Source organism: Triturus cristatus, chromosome 4_2 (assembly GCF_964204655.1).
Source record: "Triturus cristatus chromosome 4_2, aTriCri1.1, whole genome shotgun sequence".
Classification (NCBI taxonomy): Eukaryota; Metazoa; Chordata; class Amphibia; order Caudata; family Salamandridae; genus Triturus; species Triturus cristatus.
Window position 1 is genome coordinate 670,509,429 of NC_140586.1, and position 24,382 is coordinate 670,533,810.

The window sequence follows — 24,382 nt, forward strand, 5'->3', positions numbered from 1 at the left end:
TTTCTTCCCGTATTTATACATTGGACAATATTGTTTCTTCAATTGTTGATATTGTGCATGATGATGTGTCTGTATTGTATCATGGTCAAAACCAGTTGCGTTCTGTTATGCAGTTTGCATGGACATTACAAACGTTAAAGGCAGGGAAGGTCCCCTGGGACTATTTGAATACAACATCTTTATTTCTTCCCTTTAACCTTACTGAAAAACAGCAGTTCATGTCCATGAAAGATGCTACATATTCATTGTTACATATTGAAAAATTAGAACCTTTACCTTTCTCTGTAGCGGAATTGGATACAGCCGTGTGGTTATTACATGGGTTGATCACTCTCCCGTTCGCGCTTTTCAAGTTTACGTCCTGTATGAAACACTATGCTCTGGGTAGATATGAACAGCTGGGCACCGCTTTCATACATGAGGTTTGGTCCCTCCCTTTTATGTATAGATGTACAAGGGACGGTACTGAGGTTTATCTGACGGGTGAGGAATGTACAACGACACCTGATCACTCTGTAGTATGTAGGCACATTCAGTTACACGGTGCATGCAATGTACAAGCTCCAAATTTGGCCTGCGTCCTGAAAGGTATCCCAGTGCCAGTGATTACGCCATCTTTCACGCTGCTTGCAAATGGTAGTTATTTAATTTTGAACAATGAAGCTTGCTGCGGGATGTTAGTGGGAATCCCTTACATAGTGACTGTATCGCAGAGAGTTGTCTGCTGCAATAATGTTCTATTTCCACCCCCGCATGGGCGGCTGGATGTTTCCATCTGGCCTTCGATTCCGACCTTGAAGGCAGAGTTCAACAAGATGAGCAGAATAAGGGCGCTATTGTCCCAAAAGGAGGTGCCATTGACTTCCTCCCGTGAAACATTTGTCCTTCACGTTGCAAATACGCGTACTGAGGTACAGGCGCTTTTGAATACTGACCTCCCCCTACATTTTGGTGCTTTGATCCAAACAATTTTCAATGCCTCGTCCACGACCGGCCTGGCTCATTTTTTTAACCTTGTGGGCTCGGGCCTCGTGACCTCTTTCCAAACTATTTTTGGTGTGATTCCGGCATTTTTTCATTCTATTTTCTCGAGCATCTTTGGAGGTGTCCCGCTGATTCTGGCGCTTGTGGCAGGAGTGCTGCTTTTACTTTTCATACTGCGAAATGGCTGCTCTTTCTGTGCCACACGACAACCTGTCCCGTCTGCATCTTCTCCGTGACAGGATGCTTGAATATTATGGTACGCTACCATTGGCGACTTTGAGCCTGGCGTATGGATTATCCTTCCGGTATTCCTACTTCACCTGCGTACAGCCAGTCTTTCACTGCCTAGATTGTCCCTTTGAATGGCCTTTGGATTTGTGCTTAACCAACACGGTGTCTCCGGTGCCGGATTATGATCGACTGATGAGGCCCTTAGTGTCTCACGAGTTTGCCTGTTCTGGTGTTCGGATTATGGCCTGTGGTGCGGCGCATGGTATCCTGGGTAATTGGGACATCGCAAGAGCAGCCTATGATTTCTTGAATATGAGCTATCTGGAGGAACAATTCGGTTGCCCTCTGATTGTGCTAGAGGCTCCGCTCATTGAAGAACATGTATGTTCCTTTTCTTTGATTAATTGGATGGCTGAAACTTTTCGTGGCTCTGCAAACGATTTCTTGTTGGAAGCAGTGGCCACGTATGCTGCATATACGTTCATGGATTGAGTGAACTGTGGTCCTCTAGGTTTTTTCTCCCGTGCCTTTGGACTGCTGTCCACAGCAACATTTTTTAATTTTTCCCATCACACGTTTGTGGTTTTTTGGTTTTTTCTCCCCTTTTGGGTTTTCATGTTTTCGGCTTTTGCCTGAACTATAAATTGTTTATTAATTGAATACGCCTTGTTCTGCTCTGTCGAAACTGAACTTTGCATTCTCTTTTTTCTTGCCTACTGTATAGTGCTTCGATCAAGGGGGCATGTAGTGAGGACTCCCTTAATACGTACATACATTGTTAAGTTAGCATAACCGCCTTAGATGTTAGAAAGCCATCTTGCCGCTTTTGCGCACGACACTGCGTTTACATGTTATTGCTTAAACAAACTGCTGACTCGAGCTTTGCCTCACACGGAAGCAATCTGTTGTTACCATCCCGAGCTCTGCGCAGCGACCTTGGTCTGTACATGGCGTGACAAAACAGTCTGGTTTGTTAGACAATGCATGTTTTCTACTCTAGGTTGATCGACCCACTATTTAGACATAACACACAGGCAGCTGTAAATACCTGAAAGTTGGTGCTTTTAATAACACAGACATCATGTTTATTATTCAGACCGAAGACGAGCCTTCCTGCGAGAAGACTCCTGATGCTCGTGTGATGTGATTTCACTAAGCTGATCTTTGAGGTATGGGGTCCCCTATTCAAGCCTAAGAGACCTTCTATTAGCATAATAATAATATTAGCTTCTTAGTAAAGGGAAGGTGGTATTATCCACTGTCATTATAATATGATCACCCCTTTTATATTCTATGGTATTGTAACGATGCTGATGGTTTTGATTTTAATAATTTGTCTGCTTGTATTAGCCAAAGTACTGCATCTTAGGACACGTGGTCTATAAAAATAAACTCTTTTTATTTTCACCGTGTCTCTGTTGATTCTTGTTGTGGACTGATGTGAGAATAATATACGAACAGGTATTTCCGATTCCCACCATTCCTGAGAGTATACTGAGTCGCTTGTTCTGGGTTGTCTTTTCATTGGGATCTCCGAGCCTAATCTCGGATAACGAATGGGACACTAATACTAGCCGGATACTGGGTTCTGGGTTCTGAGGTGAGTTTCTGGTACACCACAATTCACTGAGTTAGCAGTATGTGCTGGACACAGAACTTAATTAATTTACCATTACCACTCCAATCTATATTTAATTAAGATAAGTGCTGGACACTGAACTTAATTAATTTACTATTCTCACTCCAATCTATATTTAATTAGGATAGATGCTGGACACTGAACTTAATTAATTTACTATTCCCACTCTAGTCTATATTTAATTAAGATAAGTGCTGGACACTGAACATAATTAATTTACTATTCTCACTCCAACCTATATTAAATTAGAGTAGGTGCTGGACACTGAACTAAATTAATTTACTATTCCCACTCCAGTCTATATTTAATTAAGATAAGTGCTGGACACTGAAGTAAAATAATTAACTATTCCCACTCCAGTCTATATTAAATGAAGATAAGTGCTGGACACTGAACTTAATAAATTTACTATTCTCACTCCAACCTATATTTAATTAGAGTATGTGCTGGACACTGAACTGAATTAATTTACTATTCTCACTCCAGTCTATATTTAATTAAGATAAGTGCTGGACACTGAACTTAATTAATTTACTATTCTCACTCCAACCTATATTACATTAGAGTAGGTGCTGGACACTGAACTTAATTAATTAACTATTCCCACTCCAGTCTATATTTAATTAAGATAAGTGCTGGACACTGAACTTAATTAATTTACTATTCTCACTCCAACCTATATTTTCTTAGAGTATGTGCTGGACACAGAACTTAATTAATTTACTATTCCCACTCCAATCTATATTCAATTAAGATAAGTGCTGGACACTGAACTTAATTAATTTACTATTCTCACTCCAATCTATATTTAATTAGGGTAGATGCTGGACACTGAATTTAATTAATTTACTATTCCCACTCTAGTCTATATTTAATTAAGATAAGTGCTGGACACTGAACTTAATTAATTTACTATTCCCACTCCACTCTATATTTAATTAAGATAAGTGCTGGACACTGAACTTAATTAATTTACTATTCTGACTGAAATCTATATTTAATTATGGGATTAGTAAAATTCTAAATTATATTTAAATTTTCTAAATAATTATTTTTTTAAATTTAAAAATATATAAACATTTTAAATTAACTTCCCAACCTTATCCCCTATAACCCAACATTCCGCTCCTAAAATTATTTGTAAAATTCTAAATTTAATTTACAATTTCAAAATAATTTTTATTAAAAATTAACAAATATATAAACATTTTTAAAACACTTCCCACCCTTATCCCCTATCAACCAACATCCAGCTCCTAAAATTATTTGTAAATTTAGAAATTTAATTTACAATTTCTAAATAATTGTTTTAAAAAATTAAACATTATATAAACATTTTTAAAACACTTCCCACCCTTATCCCCTATAAACCAACATCCCGCTCCTAAAAATATTTGTAAAATTCGAAATTTAATTTTCAATTTCTAAATAATTTTAATACAAAATTAACAAATATATAAACATTTTTAAAACACTTCCCACCCTTATCCCCTCTAAACCAACATCCCGCTCCTAAAATTATTAGTAAAATTCGAAATTTAATTTACAATTTCTAAATAAATTTTTTTAAAAATTAAACAATATATAAACATTTTTAAAACACTTCCCACCCTTATCCCCTATAAACCAACATCCCGCTCCTAAAATTATTTGTAAAATTCTAAATTTCATTTACAACTTCTAAAATTTTTTTTACAAATTTTTAAAAATATATAAACATTTTTAAAACACTTCCCACCCTTATCCCCTATGAACCAACATCCCGCTCCTAAAAATTTTTTTACAATTCTAAATTTAATTTACAATTTCTAAATATTTTTTTTTTTAAATTAACAAATATATAAACATTTTTAAAACACTTCCCACCCTTATCCCCTATAAAACCAACATCCCGCTCCTAAAATTATTTTTAAAATTCTAAATTTAATTTACAATTTCTAAATTATGTTTTTTTTAAATTAAACAATATATAAACATTTTTAAAACACTTCCCACCCTTATCCCCTATAACCCAACATCCCGCCCCTAAAACAATATAAATATTTCTCATATTATATACATTTTAACTATTTATACAAACAACTTCAAAATATTTACTAAACATACAATGACGATATTTTCACATGTCGATATTATTACTAACGATATTACTTACATCGACATATAAGTAAAAAAAAAAAACGATATTTTTCACATCGATATTATCTATTTCGATATTTTGTACATTCGATATTTTTGACTCGATATTTCTGTCCCTCGATATTAAAAAGTCGATATATAGACTGCTCGCCGATAAAAATTTGTCCGGATTTAAAAAGAGGTAAAATGAGAACAAACACAGTTTAAAATATGTCAGTTAATATCTTCCTTCTGGTAATAACAGCCCTTGAGAATCTTGCCAATTGCACACATGTAAGCAAATTTGGAAGCAATTGTAAAAATAAATAAGCCGGTCTACATTGTCCAAAATGTATTGTTTTCAGTAAAGGCTTAAAAAAAATGATCCTTACGTCAGTATAAAATTTACAGAAAAACAGTAAATGGATGGTCGATTGACTAAATACCTTATCACAGGGACAACATATTAATTGAGGGGACCAGTTATTAGTATTGGGGAAACTAGTCAGACGATGGAAGATGTCTAACCTGAAACGCGTCATAACAAACCTGTGTTGGGCATTTAAAACACTGATTAAATATGGTTGCATCGTGAAGCTTGTCAAAACAGATTGATTATGCTGTACAGTAGGCTTGACAAGTTACAACGTTAATCTCTTTTCCTCTAGGATATTTAAACATTCTCTCTTTAGTACTTTCCTCGAGGTATGCATCAAAGTTTCGGGATTGTCGTAATATTGTGGGTGGCAATTATCAGACATAAAATTATTAATATATTTTAGCCATGTTATTTTCAAAGCATACTCAGAGCCACAACAGTCCTGTGCAATCGTGCAATTAAAACCCGTATGGTCTGATGTCCATAGTTTATGCCAGAGAAGGAGTGGCGCCACCCTTATCAGATCTCTAAATAAGTTGCACCCAATTCCACGTGACACACAAAATTGGAACAACTAATTGGGAGCCCAAGAAGATTTAAAAAAAAAAAAATTTTCTAGCAGCTGTAATGAATCTACACTTACATGCCCTCAAAGCTCGGTTCCATACATCGCAATTGATCGACATTTAACATTATAAATGTTCAGCATTTCATTAGGGTGTTTACGGCCCAGTTTCCTTGAGAAAGTTGCACAGGCCCGCGATTGGTCTAGAAAACTGCATTCTTCTTGATTTTACTGCACTTTTCCAAATTCCATCACTATCAAATAAAATTCACAAGTACAAAAAAGTAGGCGTTTGGGGTAACATCGCATTTCCTATTAAAAAATTGCGCCCCTTAGATAACTTTCGGCCAGGTTTCATAACATAAGTTTTGCTTATTTTTATTAGTAAACCCAATTTCTCCATAAAGTTCCCACATTTATCTAAAAGGTGCTGCAGAGCCATGGGGGTGCGGGCCATGAGCACCGCATTGTCCGCGTATAGCAGTGCTGGTACAGGCTGATGGCCGATTTGTAGCAAGTCGATACAAGAGTCCACAAGAGTGCTGCCCAAGCTGTTGATGTATAAATTAAATGAAAACGGGGTCAATACGCACTCCTGACGTACTCCCTTGTTAATGTCAATCGAACGTGTGCATTCACCTCTAGTACCAAAGCGAAACTTTGCAGAGCTCGTTGAGTACAAGTATCTAAGGAAATTAACAATGGCGCAATCGACACCCATTGAAGTCATGATAGACCAAAGTTTATCATGAACAACACAATCAAATGCGGAGGTCAAATCCACAAACACCAAAAACAGATTGCCCCTTTTTATATGTGTATAATTGCTCACTAATAAATTTAGGTTAATCGCCTGCTCAATGGTCCCAACTCCCTGCCGGAAGCCATATTGAAAGTCGGACATGATGTTTTTACGGTCTTCCCACTCCTGTAATCTGCCCAGCACAATGCGACCCACCACCTTGACTAGAGAATCCAGCAAAGAGATAGGTCTGTAGTGTGTGGGGCAGTTACGATCTCCCTTTTTAAATATAGGCACAATATGGGATTCGGACCAGGAGCTCGGGAACCCAGTGTTCCGGCAAGATTTAAAAACCAAAGTCAAGAGAGGGCCCCAGAGACCGATATTATTTTTGAAGATATGAATTGAGATCCCATCCGGGCCTGGTGCTTTGCCTCCCTTGCTTGAACCAAGCGCCCGATTCACCTCCTGCAGTGTAAAATTAAAATCAAAGTATTTCGACAAAAAAGTAGGCCCAGAGGGGATGTTTCCCACCACAGACGCTAAGCTATTTTGACCGTTTTCAGTTAAACCTGTGTATAATTTGGCAAAGTGAGCTACCCATTCTTCTTCTGTAATGGCGACCAGCATAGCATTTTGTAGTGCCTGATTCAATGTTATCCCTAATTATACATAATATTTCTTTGTTTATGTAAATATTTTACATGCAAAAAAGGACCAATTACTTTCCCAGAAATGTTGTAATTAACTGTTATTTCTTCACGATGTCCACTTCTTAAAAATATGCCAGTGCTTTGTAACTTTTGCATGCAATTGTCATTCTACAGTCTAACAGGTTAAAATCCTGCCGTTATTACTCAGCCATCCATCTGTAAATTGTGTCCACTGAGTTGGATTGGGGAAACACTTGTTTACAATGACAGAACACTTCTTCTGTGAGCTTAATATTAAAAACAAGTTATGAGTGAGCAGGACAAATGTGGACAGGCTCAAAACAGAGTGGACAATGACAAAGGATGAGCACAAGAGTAGACGAGTCGATGCTTCTTATAAGACCTTGGGTGGGGAAGAAAATATTTAAAAATCCAGGAAGCATAACAGCATGAAATTATGTCTTTTTTATCTCCATTAGTAAGGAATGCACTTGGGCCAAAACATAACCAAGCTTCTATTATTGCTGACATATGAATGAGCAAAATCAAGCACTAGGCAAATTTGATTTTGGAGAATTATGTTTAGAGTATCTTCCATACAAAGATAGACTTAAATTGAATATGATAGATTGAATGTCATTTTGCACCCACAGGGGTAATCAATTCGAATGGACGTAACTGGAAACAACAGAGGAGATTCGCTTTATCAACCCTGAGGAATTTTGGAATGGGTAAAAGGAGCCTGGAGGAACGGATCAACGAGGAGCTGAGATACCTAACAGATACCATAGAGGAAGAGAAAGTTGAGTGCCCTAGCAGATGTATATAATAGCTAGGTAACATTGCCCTGTAGTGGTTCTTTATATAAGTGAAAAATATGGTTTAAGCAGGAGCCGTCAAACAATTGTATTCTTGGAAGAGATCAAATGATGTGTGTGTCCAAAGTCGAGTGCGTTCGCATCTCAAGGATTGAGTAGGTAACCATAAGTCAAACAGATGGATGTAATTTCGTGTGATTATTTGTATTTATTATTCACATAAATTAAATATGATAAAATACACGACCTAAGCCTTTGGCAGACATGCCACTTAAGATGAAACATGTGTTGGCTGAAATTTGGATCATATTATCATAAGATTGTTATCAGAAAAAAAGTAAATGCTCCAGCTAAACAAGAATCATGTAGCAAGTTCTATAGGAAAAACTTTGTTTCTGGGTGCACATACTCAAAAATATAATTTTTTCACTCAAAGATGATAAAAATGTTGCATGTACCAAACATGGATCACAAAGGGAGGCACTTCATTAAGGCTGAAAGAAACAAAGTGAAAAATAGTTTTTCAACATTTTTACAGCAATAATGCAAGCTGATTATGTCATCGAAGCATTACCCCTAAATACAGAAGAAAATATATAGATTTGTTCTCCAAATAATGAAGACAACATGCAAATTTCCAATATCAAATTGCTATTACCCATTGACTTAAAAGATCATTCATTATATGCTTATCTTCATGTGAATAGCTTGAGCACATAAAGTGCTCAAGTTATTTTGCTCCAGCGCATACAGATTATGGAGTCACTCAAAGTGCACACATTAATTCTTGCATTACCAGCCATCAGGATTTACATTTATCTAATATATGAATTAATTGCAAACCTGTAATAAAGAACATTTCAGTGTCCCCTAATAAGATGTGCAATTTGTACTTGACATTTAAAAAAAAAAAATCTTTTTATTGACCACTTCAACAGACAAGGTGTTTAGATATAACTATTACCCCATGAAGCCATGGTATGATACTCATATTAAACAGCCCTCAACAAGCCCAACGCCCCAACTAAACAGATATCCCCCACCCTCCCTGACCAGACCCAAGACCAGGAATGTCAAAACGCGCATAGTGTTTGTACATCCTACCGCCAGTTTCACAAAATGTTTATGCAAGTTATATATATAATACATCAGAAAAGGTAAAATATGTACTGCATTGATTAAAAGATAGATCAGCTCAGTTTATATATTGGATTAGCTAGATTAATTACAACAACATTGACTGCATCATCTTGTATGACATGTTATGCATATACAGAATTTTGTCTCCATTATAAATAATTTTCATCAGAGAAAAATGAATGTATTTTAAATATATATATTTTTTTTACTTAAAATATATATTAATATTTTTTATACAATACATGATCTAATATATTCTTTGACTATCACTGTATATTTTGTACTTATATCACTTCTTTTTGTTTTCTTTGCCCACATTAGCTACTGCTTACCGCCTTGCCTTAGGCACCTATTTTTTCAATTGTTCCCTCACACTCTCCCAGAATTTCCTCATCAGCGGGCACTCCCACACTGTGTGCAGCAAGATATCCCTCTGACGCTAACCCCTCTCCATTTTGTACAACCGCTCCCTTGTATGGTGCACTCTTACAGGAATTTCAGCTGCACAGGGCAGAAACAGGCTTGTATGGCCACCTCCCTTGGGTAGCGGCATGCATTCCCCCACTCGTATTCCTCCAGCCTGCCCAGGTCCCGCTCCCACCTGTCTCTTAGTGTATCGAGCGGTGGCAAACTCTGGGCCAACAGCGTGGTGTAGATCAGTCAGTTAGCATGTGTATGTAGGGTGGGTGCCTGCACTCAGAACTCCAGATGTGACTCCTCTGGTATATCTGAATAAAGGGCCTTGTGCTTTCCAATTATGTGCCACATCTGCACATACTTGAGATATTGACCACGTCATAGATCATACTCTGCCTGCAGCTCCAGGAAGGTAATCAACCCCCCGTCCCTCCAGATGTCCCCCACCACTGACATTTCCAGCAAATCCTCTGGGGCCGATTCACAGAACTAAAATCCTAAACTTACTACTTTTGGTATTCACAGAAGTTAGGATTTTGTCTTAAGTTTGACTTAAGACAAACTTAAGACAGACTTAAGACAGACTTAAGACAGACTTAAGACAGACTTAAGACAGACTAAAGACAGACTTAAGACAGACTTAAGACAAACTTAAGACAAACTTAAGACAGACTTAAGACAGACTTAAGACAGACTTAAGACAGACTTAAGACAGACTTAAGACAGACTTAAGACAGACTTAAGACAGACTTAAGACAGACTTAAGACAGACTTAAGACAGACTTAAGACAGACTTAAGACAGACTTAAGACAGACTTAAGACAGACTTAAGACAGACTTATGACAGACTTAAGACAGACTTAAGACAGACTTAAGACAGACTTATGACAAACTTAAGACAAAATCCTAACTTAAGTCTGTCTTAAGTCTGTCTTAAGTCTGTCTTAAGTCTGTCTTAAGTCTGTCTTAAGTCAGTCTTAAGTCAGTCTTAAGTCAGTCTTAAGTCAGTCTTAAGTCAGTCTTAAGTCAGTCTTAAGTCAGTCTTAAGTCTGTCTTAAGTCTGTCTTAAGTCTGTCTTAAGTCTGTCTTAAGTCTGTCTTAAGTCTGTCTTAAGTCTGTCTTAAGTCAGTCTTAAGTCAGTCTTAAGTCAGTCTTAAGTCAGTCTTAAGTCAGTCTTAAGTCTGACTTAAGTCTGTCTTATGTTTATCTTAAGACAAACTTAAGACAAAATCCTAACTTCTGTGAATACCAAAAGTAGTAAGTTTAGGATTTTGTCTTAAGTTAGTTCTGTGAATCGGGCCCTCTGTGTCTGTGATTTTCAATCCTTCTAAGCTCCCTGAGTGTCTCCAACTCTCACAAAGGTGTCACTAGGCTACGCCTACCATCCCAGTCTATAAGCTGCGCTGCCCTCCGCCATAAATCCACCACAAGGGCAGTCGGTGAGGGGAACAATTACATTCTCCACCTACCATACAGATGCCTCAGGTGGCCCGCTGTGTACTTGACATTATTAGTATCTTTAACAGGCATTTACAACGCAATAGGTTAGTTAGAGCTATTGGCGTTGTAAATGACAATTTATTTTTTTACTTATGTTGTATGATATATAATAAAATATTGTATATTGAAGAAGTATATTGGGAATGGGACAGCAGTGCTGATTCTCAAACCAGCTTTAAATATAAGCTAAAGAGATTTAAAGCAGAGGGTCGCTGTCACCCATCTTTAGGCTGTTTTCTTTGAGGACAGTTCTGTCCATTCTTATAAGTGTTCCATAAGCACGTGCCACTGACTCCGGAGCTCAGGGATCACGGTTCGATCCCCAGCGACGGCGGCAACTCAGCTCAGCATCATGTGAGACTCTCGTCAATAGCTCACTTAATCTCTCCAAGGCCCCCGGTACCCGTAGGGGTGATAAGTCGCGCTTTAAAAAATGTGGAATTTTAGTAAACTGATACGAATAAAAATGTATATATTTTATCATGTTTAGCACAGGCATAGACTTTGACAGTGAAATCCATCCAAAATTATTTGAACATATCCGACATTAGAAAGTTGCACTTCATTGTATAACTGAGAGTTTGTGGGACTGTTTTCTGCTACTGTGAGCGAAAAGCTGTTATAGTAATTGCAGTGCTTAATTTGTAAAATATGAAGTGCCGGGGCTCTCGTCAGGAGGCCACCGCAGCTTCCACCACACATTGTCCTGCTATGCTGCAAATGATAGTAACAACAAACCTACTAACCATCACACTCCTTCAAGTGTGACAATTCCGACTATTTGATGCCCCCAAAGCTAGAAGAATGGTTTAGGCAGCAGGCAGTAGTAATTTTGAATGAATATAGTATTAATAATTAACTGTTGTTATGGTTACTTACCCCTAAATTAGCTAGACAGAGCCACCTTGTGGCAGGCTGTCACAAACAGCATTGCTGACAATTAAGTGCTGGTGCTGAGTACCGGAAAACACAAGCTCAAATTAAGCACTGCAACTCACCCAGTGCAGCACCAAGGCACCAACCCCCCCAGGGCAGACCCAAGGAAGCAACCCACCCAGGGCAGAACCAAGGCCACAACCCACCCAGGGCAGAACCAAGGAAGCAACCTACCCAGGTCAGCACCATGGAAGCTACCCACCCTGGGGGCAGAACCAAGGAAGCAACCCACCCAGGGCAGAACCAATGAAGCAACCCACCCAGGGCAGAACCAAGGAAGCAACCCACCAGTGGCAGACCCAGGAAGCAACCCACCCAGGGGAGCACCAAGGAAGCAACCCACTCAGGGGAGTACCAGGGCTGCAAACCACCCAGTAAAGAACCAAAGAAGCAACCCACACAGGGCAGAACCAAGGAAGCAACCCACCCAGGGCCGAACCAAGGAAGCAACCCACTCAGAGCAGAACCAGAGAAGCAACCCACCCGGGGCAGAACCAAGGAAGCAACCCACCCAGGACAGCACCAAGGAAGCAACCCACCCAGGGCAGCACTAAGAAAGCAACCCACCCAGGGCAGCACCAAGGAAGCAACCCATACAGGACAGAACCAAGGAAGCAACCCGCCCAGAGCAGAACCAAGAAAAGCAACCCACCCAATGCAGAACCAAGAAAGCAACCCACCCAGGTAAGAACCAAGGAAGTAATCACACAGGGCAGCACCAACGAAGCAACCCACCCAGGGCAGCACCAAGGCAGCAAAGAACACATGAAAACACTATGAAGGCAACACAGGGAAACAACATCCACCGAAATAGTACCAAGGACGCAACCCACCCGTACCAGCACCTAAGAAGCAATCTGAAGTGTGAAATATTTTAGCAGCAGGCCACTCCCGCCATGTGGGTGCAGAAAACGGACGCCCCTTCCCTTCCTCCGTCCTGGCCTCCTCATGAATCTCACCGACACCTCATTTCTAACCCACACAAGCGCTCTCTCTTCTCGGCCCTGACAGGCCCTGTCTCCCTGGACTGCACCCCCACACGATGAATAGAGGGGCCGCCCTCAGCTCGGAGCGTCGATGCACTTCTCAACCCCCCTGCCTGGTGGGGGCTGAGGCATGATGCAGCTTCAAAGGTGGGCATCTAAGGCCAGGACCAGGGGCTGGTGCACCGCCAGCACAGATGTGCAGCGCGCCGGCCAGCTGTGCAAACTACAGAATGATAATGGTGAACGTTTATACCATCCCCAGTTCCACACCGCAAACTGAGTGATCTCTCGGCACTTCACATGAGGTGTTGTTGTTCCGGAAATAAGTAAAACTGACGCCGAGCTTTGCAGGTGAAACGCTGCTTCCTGCTGTAGCTTCGGGTTTTGCTTTAGTAAAGTCTGAACTGGGCATTTTGTCACTCTGGCACTTCCCCGGTTCAGTGACAAGATTTAAAAACAAAAATCTGGGACTTTCCCCAAAATAGAAGAAGGGCTACAATTTTACATTATCCAAGTGCCACAGGATGACAACGCTCATTGGGAGCCTAATTAGATCGCAGCTGTGTGCCATGTGAAGTGAAAACACAATTGGCCATGTTACTGCTGCATACCTGTGGTACGTACATGCAGAAGGAGTCCCAGAGATCCTCAGAACTAAGTCTGCATTTTTTTCTATACAAGTGTTTGTTTATTTGGGCTGCTGTGTGTGCTAAAGGGCAGAAAGAATGAACGCTGCCTGAGAGTACACAGTGCGTGAATCAAAGTATCACAGCGCTGGGCTCCTTTTAAAAATTTTAATATTGCTTCTGTTGTTCTAGCAGAGTATTATATTTGCAATAAAATACTGCATTGAGTAACAGCCTTTAACTTATTTGCAGAATGAGAGTATGCAAAACTGAGTGTAGTAGAGCTAACACTAAGCAGTCACTTCCTGGCTTAACAGTTTCACATCTGCCTTCGCATAAGAAATGTTAGTGTGCCATTGAGTTCAAGTATAATATTTTCCTGAAAATTAAAGTCGACCTTTAATTAAAAAATAAAAAGTACACTGGTCCACCAGGGATCAGCCATCCCACTTGGCTGCCGTAAGCATTCGATTCATGATGGGCCATCCAGTTTGAACACACCGGCGCCCTTCTCAACCTGTGCACGCACACTTGTGTACGAGGTCCGTTTACAGTCCTGTATTAGCCTGCAGTTCTCCATTCTTGCATTTTTAAAGAAAAACTCATTTTGCAGTTATTTCTTAACATTAGAGCTGTATGCTGAGACTTGTTTTTGCATTTGTCACCCCGAGTGAGAAGGGTATGCTCAGACGTGAGTCCCTTGCTCTCCATGCCACTGGAATCAGGCTATCCTGGCTGACGAGGGCTGAAAACAAAAGTGATTCTATCCTATCAAAAAGTGTGAAAAAAGTGATACTAAATAGTTAATTAATTACTTAATTAGTCCCCACTGCTATACTCATCAGGACCAAAAAATAATAATCCCTTGAACACTAGAGAGAATCTCTAGATTTGTATGCCTATTCGTCTCTATTAGCAGACTTGAATGAAAGCTGCGCCCTAGGGTACACTGACCCCAATCGGAAAATAGGACCAAATTGGTATTTTGATTAGTTGTAATGTTCAGGCTTCATGAGCACGCACTGGAGGGGAGGACGCCTGGTAATAGTCAAGTTTTCAGGATCTTGCCTCACTTCCGTATGCCTCCGTGCCGCTCCGTCGATTCTCTCTAGTGTTCAAGGGATTATTATTTTTTGGTCCTGATGAGTATAGCAGTGGGGACTGCTCACGAAACATGTCGACCCAGTAGGTAACCACTAATTTGTGAGATTTCCTACTTTTTCCCCTTTTTAACGGTCCCAGCTAGAGAACAGAATAAAATTGTTTTTTCTACTAGCCAGGGTCTTTTTAATTTTTATTTTCACGTATCCCTAATCACTCACATCCCTTGCACTACACATAAGCCTTATTATCACAACAACAGTGCTCCCGCGTAGCCGTTGGTAGTAGCACGCCCCGCCCCGTAGAGGGACGGGAAGACCCCCATGATGAAGCATGACACTATGGGACTCATAGTGTGTGAGGGGTATTTTAAAAACACTTAGTGCTTTCCGTGGCATTCCACGGATCACTTTAAATTCACTGTACTAATCATTGTAAAAATTAAAAAAACATAAATTAAGTAATTAATTAACTATTTAGTATCACTTTTTTCACACTTTTTGATAGGATAGAATCACTTTTGTTTACTAAATATCAGATAGGAGGTAGGTTCTATCCTAATACCTCTTCACTCCCTCTCTTTGATTATTTCTTTGACGAGGGCTGAAAGCCCGAAACCGGTCCTAGGATGCTTGTTTCCAGTCCAGGGAGGACCTGGCTTGGCAGTTCGGGCTGGACTGTTCCCATGGGGCACAGGGTCAAGACTGATTTGCATATGGCTGGGTTCAAACTGGAATGGCATGGTGAGCAAAAAAACGATGGATTTAGGCCCAGATCTCTGTACTGGGGTGAATGTATGACATTGTTCTGCATTCTGTCCATCAATTGTTGTTTTTGCATTTGTCACCCCGAGTGAGAAGGGTATGCTCAGACGTGAGTCCCTTGCTCTCCATGCCACTGGAATCAGGCTATCCTGGCTGACGAGGGCTGAAAGCCCGAAACCGGTCCTAGGATGCTTGTTTCCAGTCCAGGGAGGACCTGGCTTGGCAGTTCGGGCTGGACTGTTCCCATGGGGCACAGGGTCAAGACTGATTTGCATATGGATGGGTTCAAACTGGAATGGCATGGTGAGCAAAAAAACGATGGATTTAGGCCCAGATCTCTGTACTGGGGTGAATGTATGACATTGTTCTGCATTCTGTCCATCAATTGTTGTTTTTGCATTTGTCACCCCGAGTGAGAAGGGTATGCTCAGACGTGAGTCCCTTGCTCTCCATGCCACTGGAATCAGGCTATCCTGGCTGACGAGGGCTGAAAGCCCGAAACCGGTCCTAGGATGCTTGTTTCCAGTCCAGGGAGGACCTGGCTTGGCAGTTCGGGGTGGACTGTTCCCATGGGGCACAGGGTCAAGACTGATTTGCATATGGCTGGGTTCAAACTGGAATGGCATGGTGAGCAAAAAAACGATGGATTTAGGCCCAGATCTCTGTACTGGGGTGAATGTATGACATTGTTCTGCATTCTGTCCATCAATTGTTGTTTTTGCATTTGTCACCCCGAGTGAGAAGGGTATGCTCAGACGTGAGTCCCTTGCTCTCCATGCCACTGGAATCAGGCTATCCTGGCTGACGAGGGCTGAAAGCCCGAAAACGGTCCTAGGATGCTTGTTTCCAGTCCAGGGAGGACCTGGCTTGGCAGTTCGGGCTGGACTGTTCCCATGGGGCACAGGGTCAAGACTGATTTGCATATGGCTGGGTTCAAACTGGAATGGCATGGTGAGCAAAAAAACGATGGATTTAGGCCCAGATCTCTGTACTGGGGTGAATGTATGACATTGTTCTGCATTCTGTCCATCAATTGTTGTTTTTGCATTTGTCACCCCGAGTGAGAAGGGTATGCTCAGACGTGAGTCCCTTGCTCTCCATGCCACTGGAATCAGGCTATCCTGGCTGACGAGGGCTGAAAGCCCGAAACCGGTCCTAGGATGCTTGTTTCCAGTCCAGGGAGGACCTGGCTTGGCAGTTCGGGCTGGACTGTTCCCATGGGGCACAGGGTCAAGACTGATTTGCATATGGCTGGGTTCAAACTGGAATGGCATGGTGAGCAAAAAAACGATGGATTTAGGCCCAGATCTCTGTACTGGGGTGAATGTATGACATTGTTCTGCATTCTGTCCATCAATTGTTGTTTTTGAGACTACACTCCGAGCTACCGTCTGGATGACTCGCGTTGACTGTTCAAACCGTAAAGGAAGCTTTTCTTGTACATCACTTCTTTATTAGGTTTTCACAGCAGCAGCCACGTATCAAAGACAAAGGTATACAGTAGCGGTACGAACACAAAATAAGGACCGCATTCCCACTGGAAAAAGAAGGACGAGGGAAGTGACCTCCTAACAGACAGCGAATAAGGACTGTATTTATGGGGGTGTAAGAGGGGGGTAGTGGGGCAATGTGGATGAAAAAAAGAAAGGGGTGGTGCCCCTGTCGATTACTGCACGGTATTGTTTAATCCTCCATCTTGTGGGAAATCAACCACTATCACTAAATCCGTGGGATATAGAGCTGCCTGCTAGAATAGTGTGTGTGTGTGTGGGGCTGGGGTGGGCATAAACACAACTTATTTCCCTCCACCAGGGATCAGCCATCCCACTTGGCTGCTGTAAGCATTCTCTTCATGATGGGCCATCCAGTTTGAACACACCGGCGCCCTTCTCAACCTGTGCACGCACACTTGTGTACGAGGTCACCTGAAGACCTCGGGCATGAGTCTATAAGTCCAGGCCCGTTGGAGCCAAGGTTTGTGTAGTGACGATGCTGACGCCAAGGTAAGTTAAAACGTTTATTTGTTGGCTACACGATGTGGAGCAAGAAGCAGACTCCACCAGTTGCGAAGCAGCCCCAACTGTTACAGATTTCAACACCAAACATTTTCAGAACACAAGACAAGAAAGAGTCATCACCAGGCAACACAGAACGCTGGTGAAAAATGTCAGAGGAACATTCTCAAACAAGTGATGTACGAGTAATGTATTAGTTCAGATACTACATACCTTCCCTTCTCCTTATATAAAAAAAAATATAAAAATAAAAAATACAAGAAACAATAACAGTTACACCCGAAACGTCCTGGGAATGACAGGAACCCTTGAACTTCTTCTAAGGTCAACCTGCACATCTCCAGAACCTAAAACATCATTTACAACAGCTTTATCTGTACATGTTTCGGTACTAAACAGAACTTTAACAATTTTTGCAAGATTCCACCAATGCCCACCCGAAACTTGAACATGACCGATTTGTACAACTTTGACAGGTTTGCTAAACTTGCTATCCCCTTTCCTAACATGGATAGAAGACTTGATCTTGACCATGTCACCAACCACCAATTTGGACAGTCTTAACACTTTTTTTTATCTTACCAAGTTTTAAGCTTACCTTGAGACTCAGACATATTAAATCTCACAATCTCCATAAGTTTGTTTAAATCAGACTCGGATTTGAGCCATTTATTCATCCAACCAGGTCTGAAGCTTATGTTAGTCTTGCGTCCCCTAAGTAATTCAAACCATGAGACTCTGGTAGAAGAATGAGTTGTGGTCCTATAAAACCACAACATACTGTGTGAAGATTTAACAACGTCATGGTTCCCAGACTTTGCCCACTTGATGTATTCTCCCACCACTCGGTTCATCCTCTCAACGAGGCCATTAGTTTGAAGGTGGTGTAAAGAACTTTTGGCGTGTTCAATTCCGCAAGAGACAAGAAAACTTTCAACCTCCCCACTCACAAATTGAGTCCCATTGTCAGAGACCAAAGTTTCGGGGAAACCTTCTCTCAAGAATATTTTGTTTAAGAAACAAACAATAGAAGATGCATTTGCCTCCCTCACAAGCTTGATTTCAAGCCACTTTGAGGCATAGTCCATGAGCACAAGGATAAATCTAAGCCCACCAGACAAATTATCAAAAGGACCCATGACATCAATGCCCACTTTAGTCTAAGGTCCAGAGGGACACTCAATTGGCAGTAAAGAAGGGGACACAGTCTTAAGACCCTTGTCAGCAGCAACATACACACAGTAGTTAGTAACCAACTCTTTGACATCTCCATCCATTCTTGGCCACCAAAAGCTTTCTCAAATGCGGTGCTTGGTGAGGGTCACTCCCGAAATCCCCTCATGAGCATTTCTGATGATCTCTTGTCTTACTGTATGAGGAGTAACAAGCTTGTTGCATCTTACCAGCAAACCATCTTCAACCTCCTCAACTTTACAATAAGGTTGGAGAAGAGGAGACAACACTTTCTCCCTCGGCCAGCCATTGTGTACAAACTAATAAACTTGTTGGAGTAAAGTATCATCTTTCAAGGCATTTCTCCATTCCAGTTCTGAGCCTATAGCTGGAATAGGCAAATCAAGAGCAGCCACAAAACAATCATCACACGATTTACTGAAAACAACATCATCACAATCATCTCTCTTTTGAGAAAAACGAGATAGGAAACCAGCTCTTCTATTCCTTCCCCTAGAAATGTGAACAACATCAAATTGGTATTGCAACAAACTGGAAACCATTCTCAAAATCCTTGGCGTGCAACACTTGCTGACCCCGGCACTGAGAATGGAAACTAACTACTTGTGGTCTGTTTGTAACAAGCAATATTTTACCCAAATATACGGGTGAAACTTCTCAATGGCCTGCAAACAAGCCAGGAGCTCTTTTTCTATCACTGAATAGTGCACTTCAGCATCTCTCAAAATCCTAGATGCAAAAGCAAAAGTATCTTCACAATCATGATGTTTTTGTGTAGGAAAAGCACCAAGACAAACCTGGGTTGCATCAACAGTAATGCAGCAAGATAAGTCAGGGTCAAGGGTTTGAGAGCATTACCCTTACTCAGTAAGGACTTAATAAGATCAAAAGCTGAAACACACTCATCAGACCTGTTAGAACTGGGGGTCTCTAGTTGGCCGAGGTAGGTACCAAATAGGGACCCTTGCCTCTAAGTCAGGGAAAGGGGATTACACTACTGGATAACCCCTTCTCACCCCTTGGTAGCTTGGCATGAGCAGACAGGCTTATCTCAGAGGCAGTGTGTTAAGCATTTGTGAACACATACAGTAACACAGTGAAAACACTACAGATGGACACCACACAGGTTTTATAAAAATAAGTATTCTTTATATAGACTTAAAACAAGACCAAAAACGACAATAATCCACAATACTGTACTCAAAATAGACTTAAAGATGGTAGAAGTCACTTAGTTCAACTTGATGATAAATGCGACACAGTTCTCACAAAAGTACCTGGATGCGTAACGCAAAACAAACAAAAGGTTCGCAGGGATGGAGATGCGTCGGTTCCTTGCTTCGGGAGAGACTATGCGTCGCGCCTCAATGCTTGCTCAGAGTAGGGGATGAGTCTTGGTCCTTACCGGAGAGGAGGTGATGCGTTGATTCTCGCACTGTGTTCCTGCTACGATGCGATAACATGGCGCCTCGATGCGACAATCCGGTGCAATAAGATGGCGGCCTTGATGTGACGACGTGAAGACGATGCATGCATACTTTGGAGCCACGACAGGCCCTGCGACACGCTCCCCTGGTGATGCGACAGCGACCTCTGCGGCGGCTACACGCTTCTCCGGTGATGCATCGGGTAACAGCTTTGACGAAGGCACGCTTCTCTGGTGATGCGGCGGCGACCTCTGCGGCGGTGACACGCTTCTCTGGCGATGCAACGGCAACAGATGCGACTGCGACACGCTACTTCTCGTTGAGTCGCGCTTCCAGGTCCCAGCGACACGCAGGCTTCTGCAGACAGAATTCCCTGCAAGGAAATTCAGAGGGGAGCTGGTGATGAAGTCTTTTGTCCCTGAGACTTCAGCAGGAGGCAAGCACAAGTTCAAGCCCTTGGAGTAATATTCTGCAAGATGATGAAAGTTCTTTGAAAGTTCCTTCTCCTCTCCTTGGCACTGAAGACACCACTGTAGGCCAACCCAGCAACACAGCATACTGGCACGGGGGGCAGTCCAACTCTTACAGCTTCCTTGATTCTTCTCCTTGGCAGAGGTTTGTCTTGTTGTTCCAGAAGTGATCTAAAATCTTGGGGTCTGGATCCCCATATTTATAGTACTAAATCCTTTGTCCTCTGAAGGCAGTGGGGCCTGTACCTAGTCCAAACCAGTTCTGTGCAGTCCTGGTGCACTTAGTTTACAGGACTCCTTCTTTCCTTTGGTAGGGTGGGCCAGGGTCCTCAGACACATCACAGGGGGTTGTAGCCAGCATTGCGGAAGGCAGGCACAGCCCTATTCAGACCCAGGTGCTACTCCTCCCATCACTCAACATGCAGATAGGTCTATTCAGCCCTGTGCTGACTCACCCTGTCTCCTGGAATCCCCCAGACTCTGTCACTCACAAAACCAGACACACAATACACAAGCTAGCAGAGGCAGGCTGGATGGTTAGGTAAGAAAATACCTACTTTCTAAAAGTGGTATTTTCAAACACAGAATGTTAAAACCAACTTCAGTAAAAGATGTATTTTATCATTCTGAGTTCAGTCATATTAAACTCAAATTTCTACCATGTTCCCTGGGTCAGTTAGGATTATAAGGTGTTATAATCAAACTGCCCATTCTGGCCTATGGGACTGCTAGCCTTGCAATAGTGAAAAACGAATTGGCTGTATTTCACTATTAGGACATGCCACACACACCAGGGCATGGCCGACCTTATACTTACAATGCACCCTGCCCTTGGGCCTACCTTAGGGGTGCCTGATATGAAGAAAAGGGAAGGTTTAGGGACTGGTAAGTGGGTGTACTTACCAAGTCAGTATGTCAGTACAAGACTGCACACAGGCTCTGCAATAGCAGGCCTGAGACACACTTTACAGGCTGCTTCTATGGGTGGCACAATCAGTGCTGCAAGCCCACCAGCAGTATTTGATTTACAGGCCCTGGGCACACATGGTGCACTATATTAAGGTCTGACAAGTAAATCAAATAAACCAATCATGGAGTCACTAATCAATACATCAATTTAACATAGGGAGCACTTGTACTGTGGCACTGAATAGCAGTGGCACGGTGCCCAAAGCATCTAAACCAGAACACAGATAAAAAACAGAGGAGGCAATCAGTAAAAAATGGAAGGGAGACTCACGCCAATGGTACCAGGTCTAACAAGACCACATTAATTTATCACCCTTTTTTAGCAGGTTGCTGATAGGTCAAACTATGGTGACAAAATCGGTAATAAAGCGGGAATAATATTCGCATAAACCAAGAAGAGACTTAACACAAACCTTGTCAATGGGGGCAGAAGCATTGACTATTGCCTCCACTAAACCTTGTCTAGGCTTAATACCCTCTTGAGTTAGTAAGTGACCCAAGTATTCAACCTCAGGGCAAAAAAACTTGCATTTCACAAACTTTAAAACAACCCCTTTTTCCTCAAATTGTTTAAAGACCTTATGTAAGGTTGCATCACTTGAACGAGCATCTCCAGCAAAAATCAAAACTGAAAAACTAGGACACCGTCAATACCTTTCAACAATTCTTGCATCACTCTCTGAAAAACAGAGACAGCAGACGGCAAGCCAAACGGCATTCGGCGGAATTGAAATGTTCCAAGGGGAGAAATAAAAGCCGTAAGATGGCGTGACTCAAGTTGGACCTCTATCTGGTGATAAGCATAGGCCAGATGTAATTTGGAGAAAAATGTGGCTCATTTGATGCGTGCAAACCAGTCATTAATCTTTGGCAAAGGATGAGAATCAACCCAAACTTCCTTGTTCAGCGATATTAAATCTACACTGACCCTAAGTTGACCACATCTCCTGCGAGCCACAACTAAGGGGGACAACCATAAGGAAGATTCTGTGGGTTCAATAATTCCCTTATCACAAAAACCCTTAAGCTCTTAGTTGAGGTCATCCCTGACCCTGAATGGAACTCCTCTAAATGTGTGCTTCATAGTGATAGCATTTTGTGTTTAAATCCATGGATCTTACCCAATTTATCACCAAAGAAGGATGGAAACCTATCCTTCCATTTTTTACCATTGTCACAACAGCTAGCAATAGAGATTTGTTCCTTGGTACCCGGCCTAAGGATGATGGCAAATAGGCCTTGGTGAAACAACCCAAGTATGTTGAGCCCTTTGACAGCCACATACACTTTGCCTTTTATCCTCTTTCCCTTAAACTCCATATCATCCTCAAAAAAACCTAATAACTCTATGCTGTGTCCTTCATATGAAACCGGTCATCGGTCAGTGGTTTGTAGAATCCTGTTGCCCCATGTTTCCTTAAACAATTGTTGGGTGATCATAGTGATCTTGGCTCCCGAATCAACTAACAATTTAAGTATTTTGCACCACATCTTAACTTTGGCAACAGGATCAATACATTTAGAAGGATCGCCAGTCAAAGATGTGTCACAATCACCTTGACTACACACAGGATTGTCAAAGACAATTGAGACAACCTCAGACTCAGAGTTTTTTTCAGACTCAGCTGCACATACAACCGATTTCTTTGAATGTTTTAGTTTAAGACACACTTTAGCAAAGTGTCCTGTTTTTTTTTTACAGAAGTTGAACATGACATTAGATGCCGGGAATGTGGAGAATTTCCACAATGCATACAAACATTAGTGTTAGAGAAGTTTGAGGTCCCAGCTCTGAATCTGTTGGAGGCACTATTCCCAGCACGCACACTCTTCTGTTTTGGTTTGGTGACAGCAATAGCATTAACAGGTACTAAAGACTTATTCTCAAGTTCCTTTAACCCCTTCCCTGCTCATGACGGAACCGTTCCGTCATGAGCCACGGTTGCCGTGTGCTCATGACGGAACGGTTCCGTCATGACAATCCTGTCGGCGGCCGCTCCGCCTGCGCGGCGCTGTTTCCCCGCCTGTGCGGGGCGACAACGCAAATGGGCGGAGTCATGACGGAACCGTTCCGTCATGAGCACAGCTCAACTGTGGCTCATGACGGAGCGGCTCCGTCATGAGCACAGGCCCGCCGCGCTGCCCCCCTGCCCCCCCCAGCGCTGCAGCGGAATGTCCGCAGCAGCGAAGGGGTTAAAGGAAACAATAGAAATGTCAATGCTTTTTGCGACCTTAATGGTTTCTTTAAGTGATGGATTACCCATTTCTAAAAGCTTTAGTCTTATTTGTTTGTCCTTAAACTGACAAACAAATTGATCATTGTAGAAATGGCGATTTCTGGTTGGCTAGGGCTTGCGCCAAAGCCAGTCAGAAACCACCACTCTAGTCAGGGCTGGGGAGTTACACGCCAAAGATAACCCCTGCTCACCCCCTTGGTAGCTTGGCACGAGCAGTCAGGCTTATCCCGGAGGCAATGTGTAAAGCGTTTGCGCGCGCACACAGCAACAACACCCTAGGCCCACCACAAAAGAAACTCCACACAAAGTTATATATAAAAATAGCCTTTGTATTATACCAAAACACATTAGATAATATTCACACAATTTACACTGTGCCAACTGGCACTGGGCAGAATTTACAAGGGGATTATCTACATGGGACAGGGCCTCATGGACCACTGTCAGGAATAAGCACTTTTAGAACTAGCA

The 24,382-nt window shown here is 41.9% G+C and overlaps 1 protein-coding gene across 1 annotated transcript in view; it reads left to right on the plus strand.

Annotated features, from left to right (window-relative positions):
• The window catches only part of LOC146834879 (cytochrome P450 2J2-like), a 334,240-nt gene that overhangs the window by 127,226 nt on the left and 182,632 nt on the right, over positions 1-24,382 (plus strand). The window contains exons 3-4 of the mRNA XM_085602476.1: positions 7,965-8,113; position 9,951. Coding sequence (XP_085458602.1) covers positions 7,965-8,113; position 9,951 — 150 coding nt within the window. The remainder of the gene's footprint in view (positions 1-7,964; positions 8,114-9,950; positions 9,952-24,382) is intronic.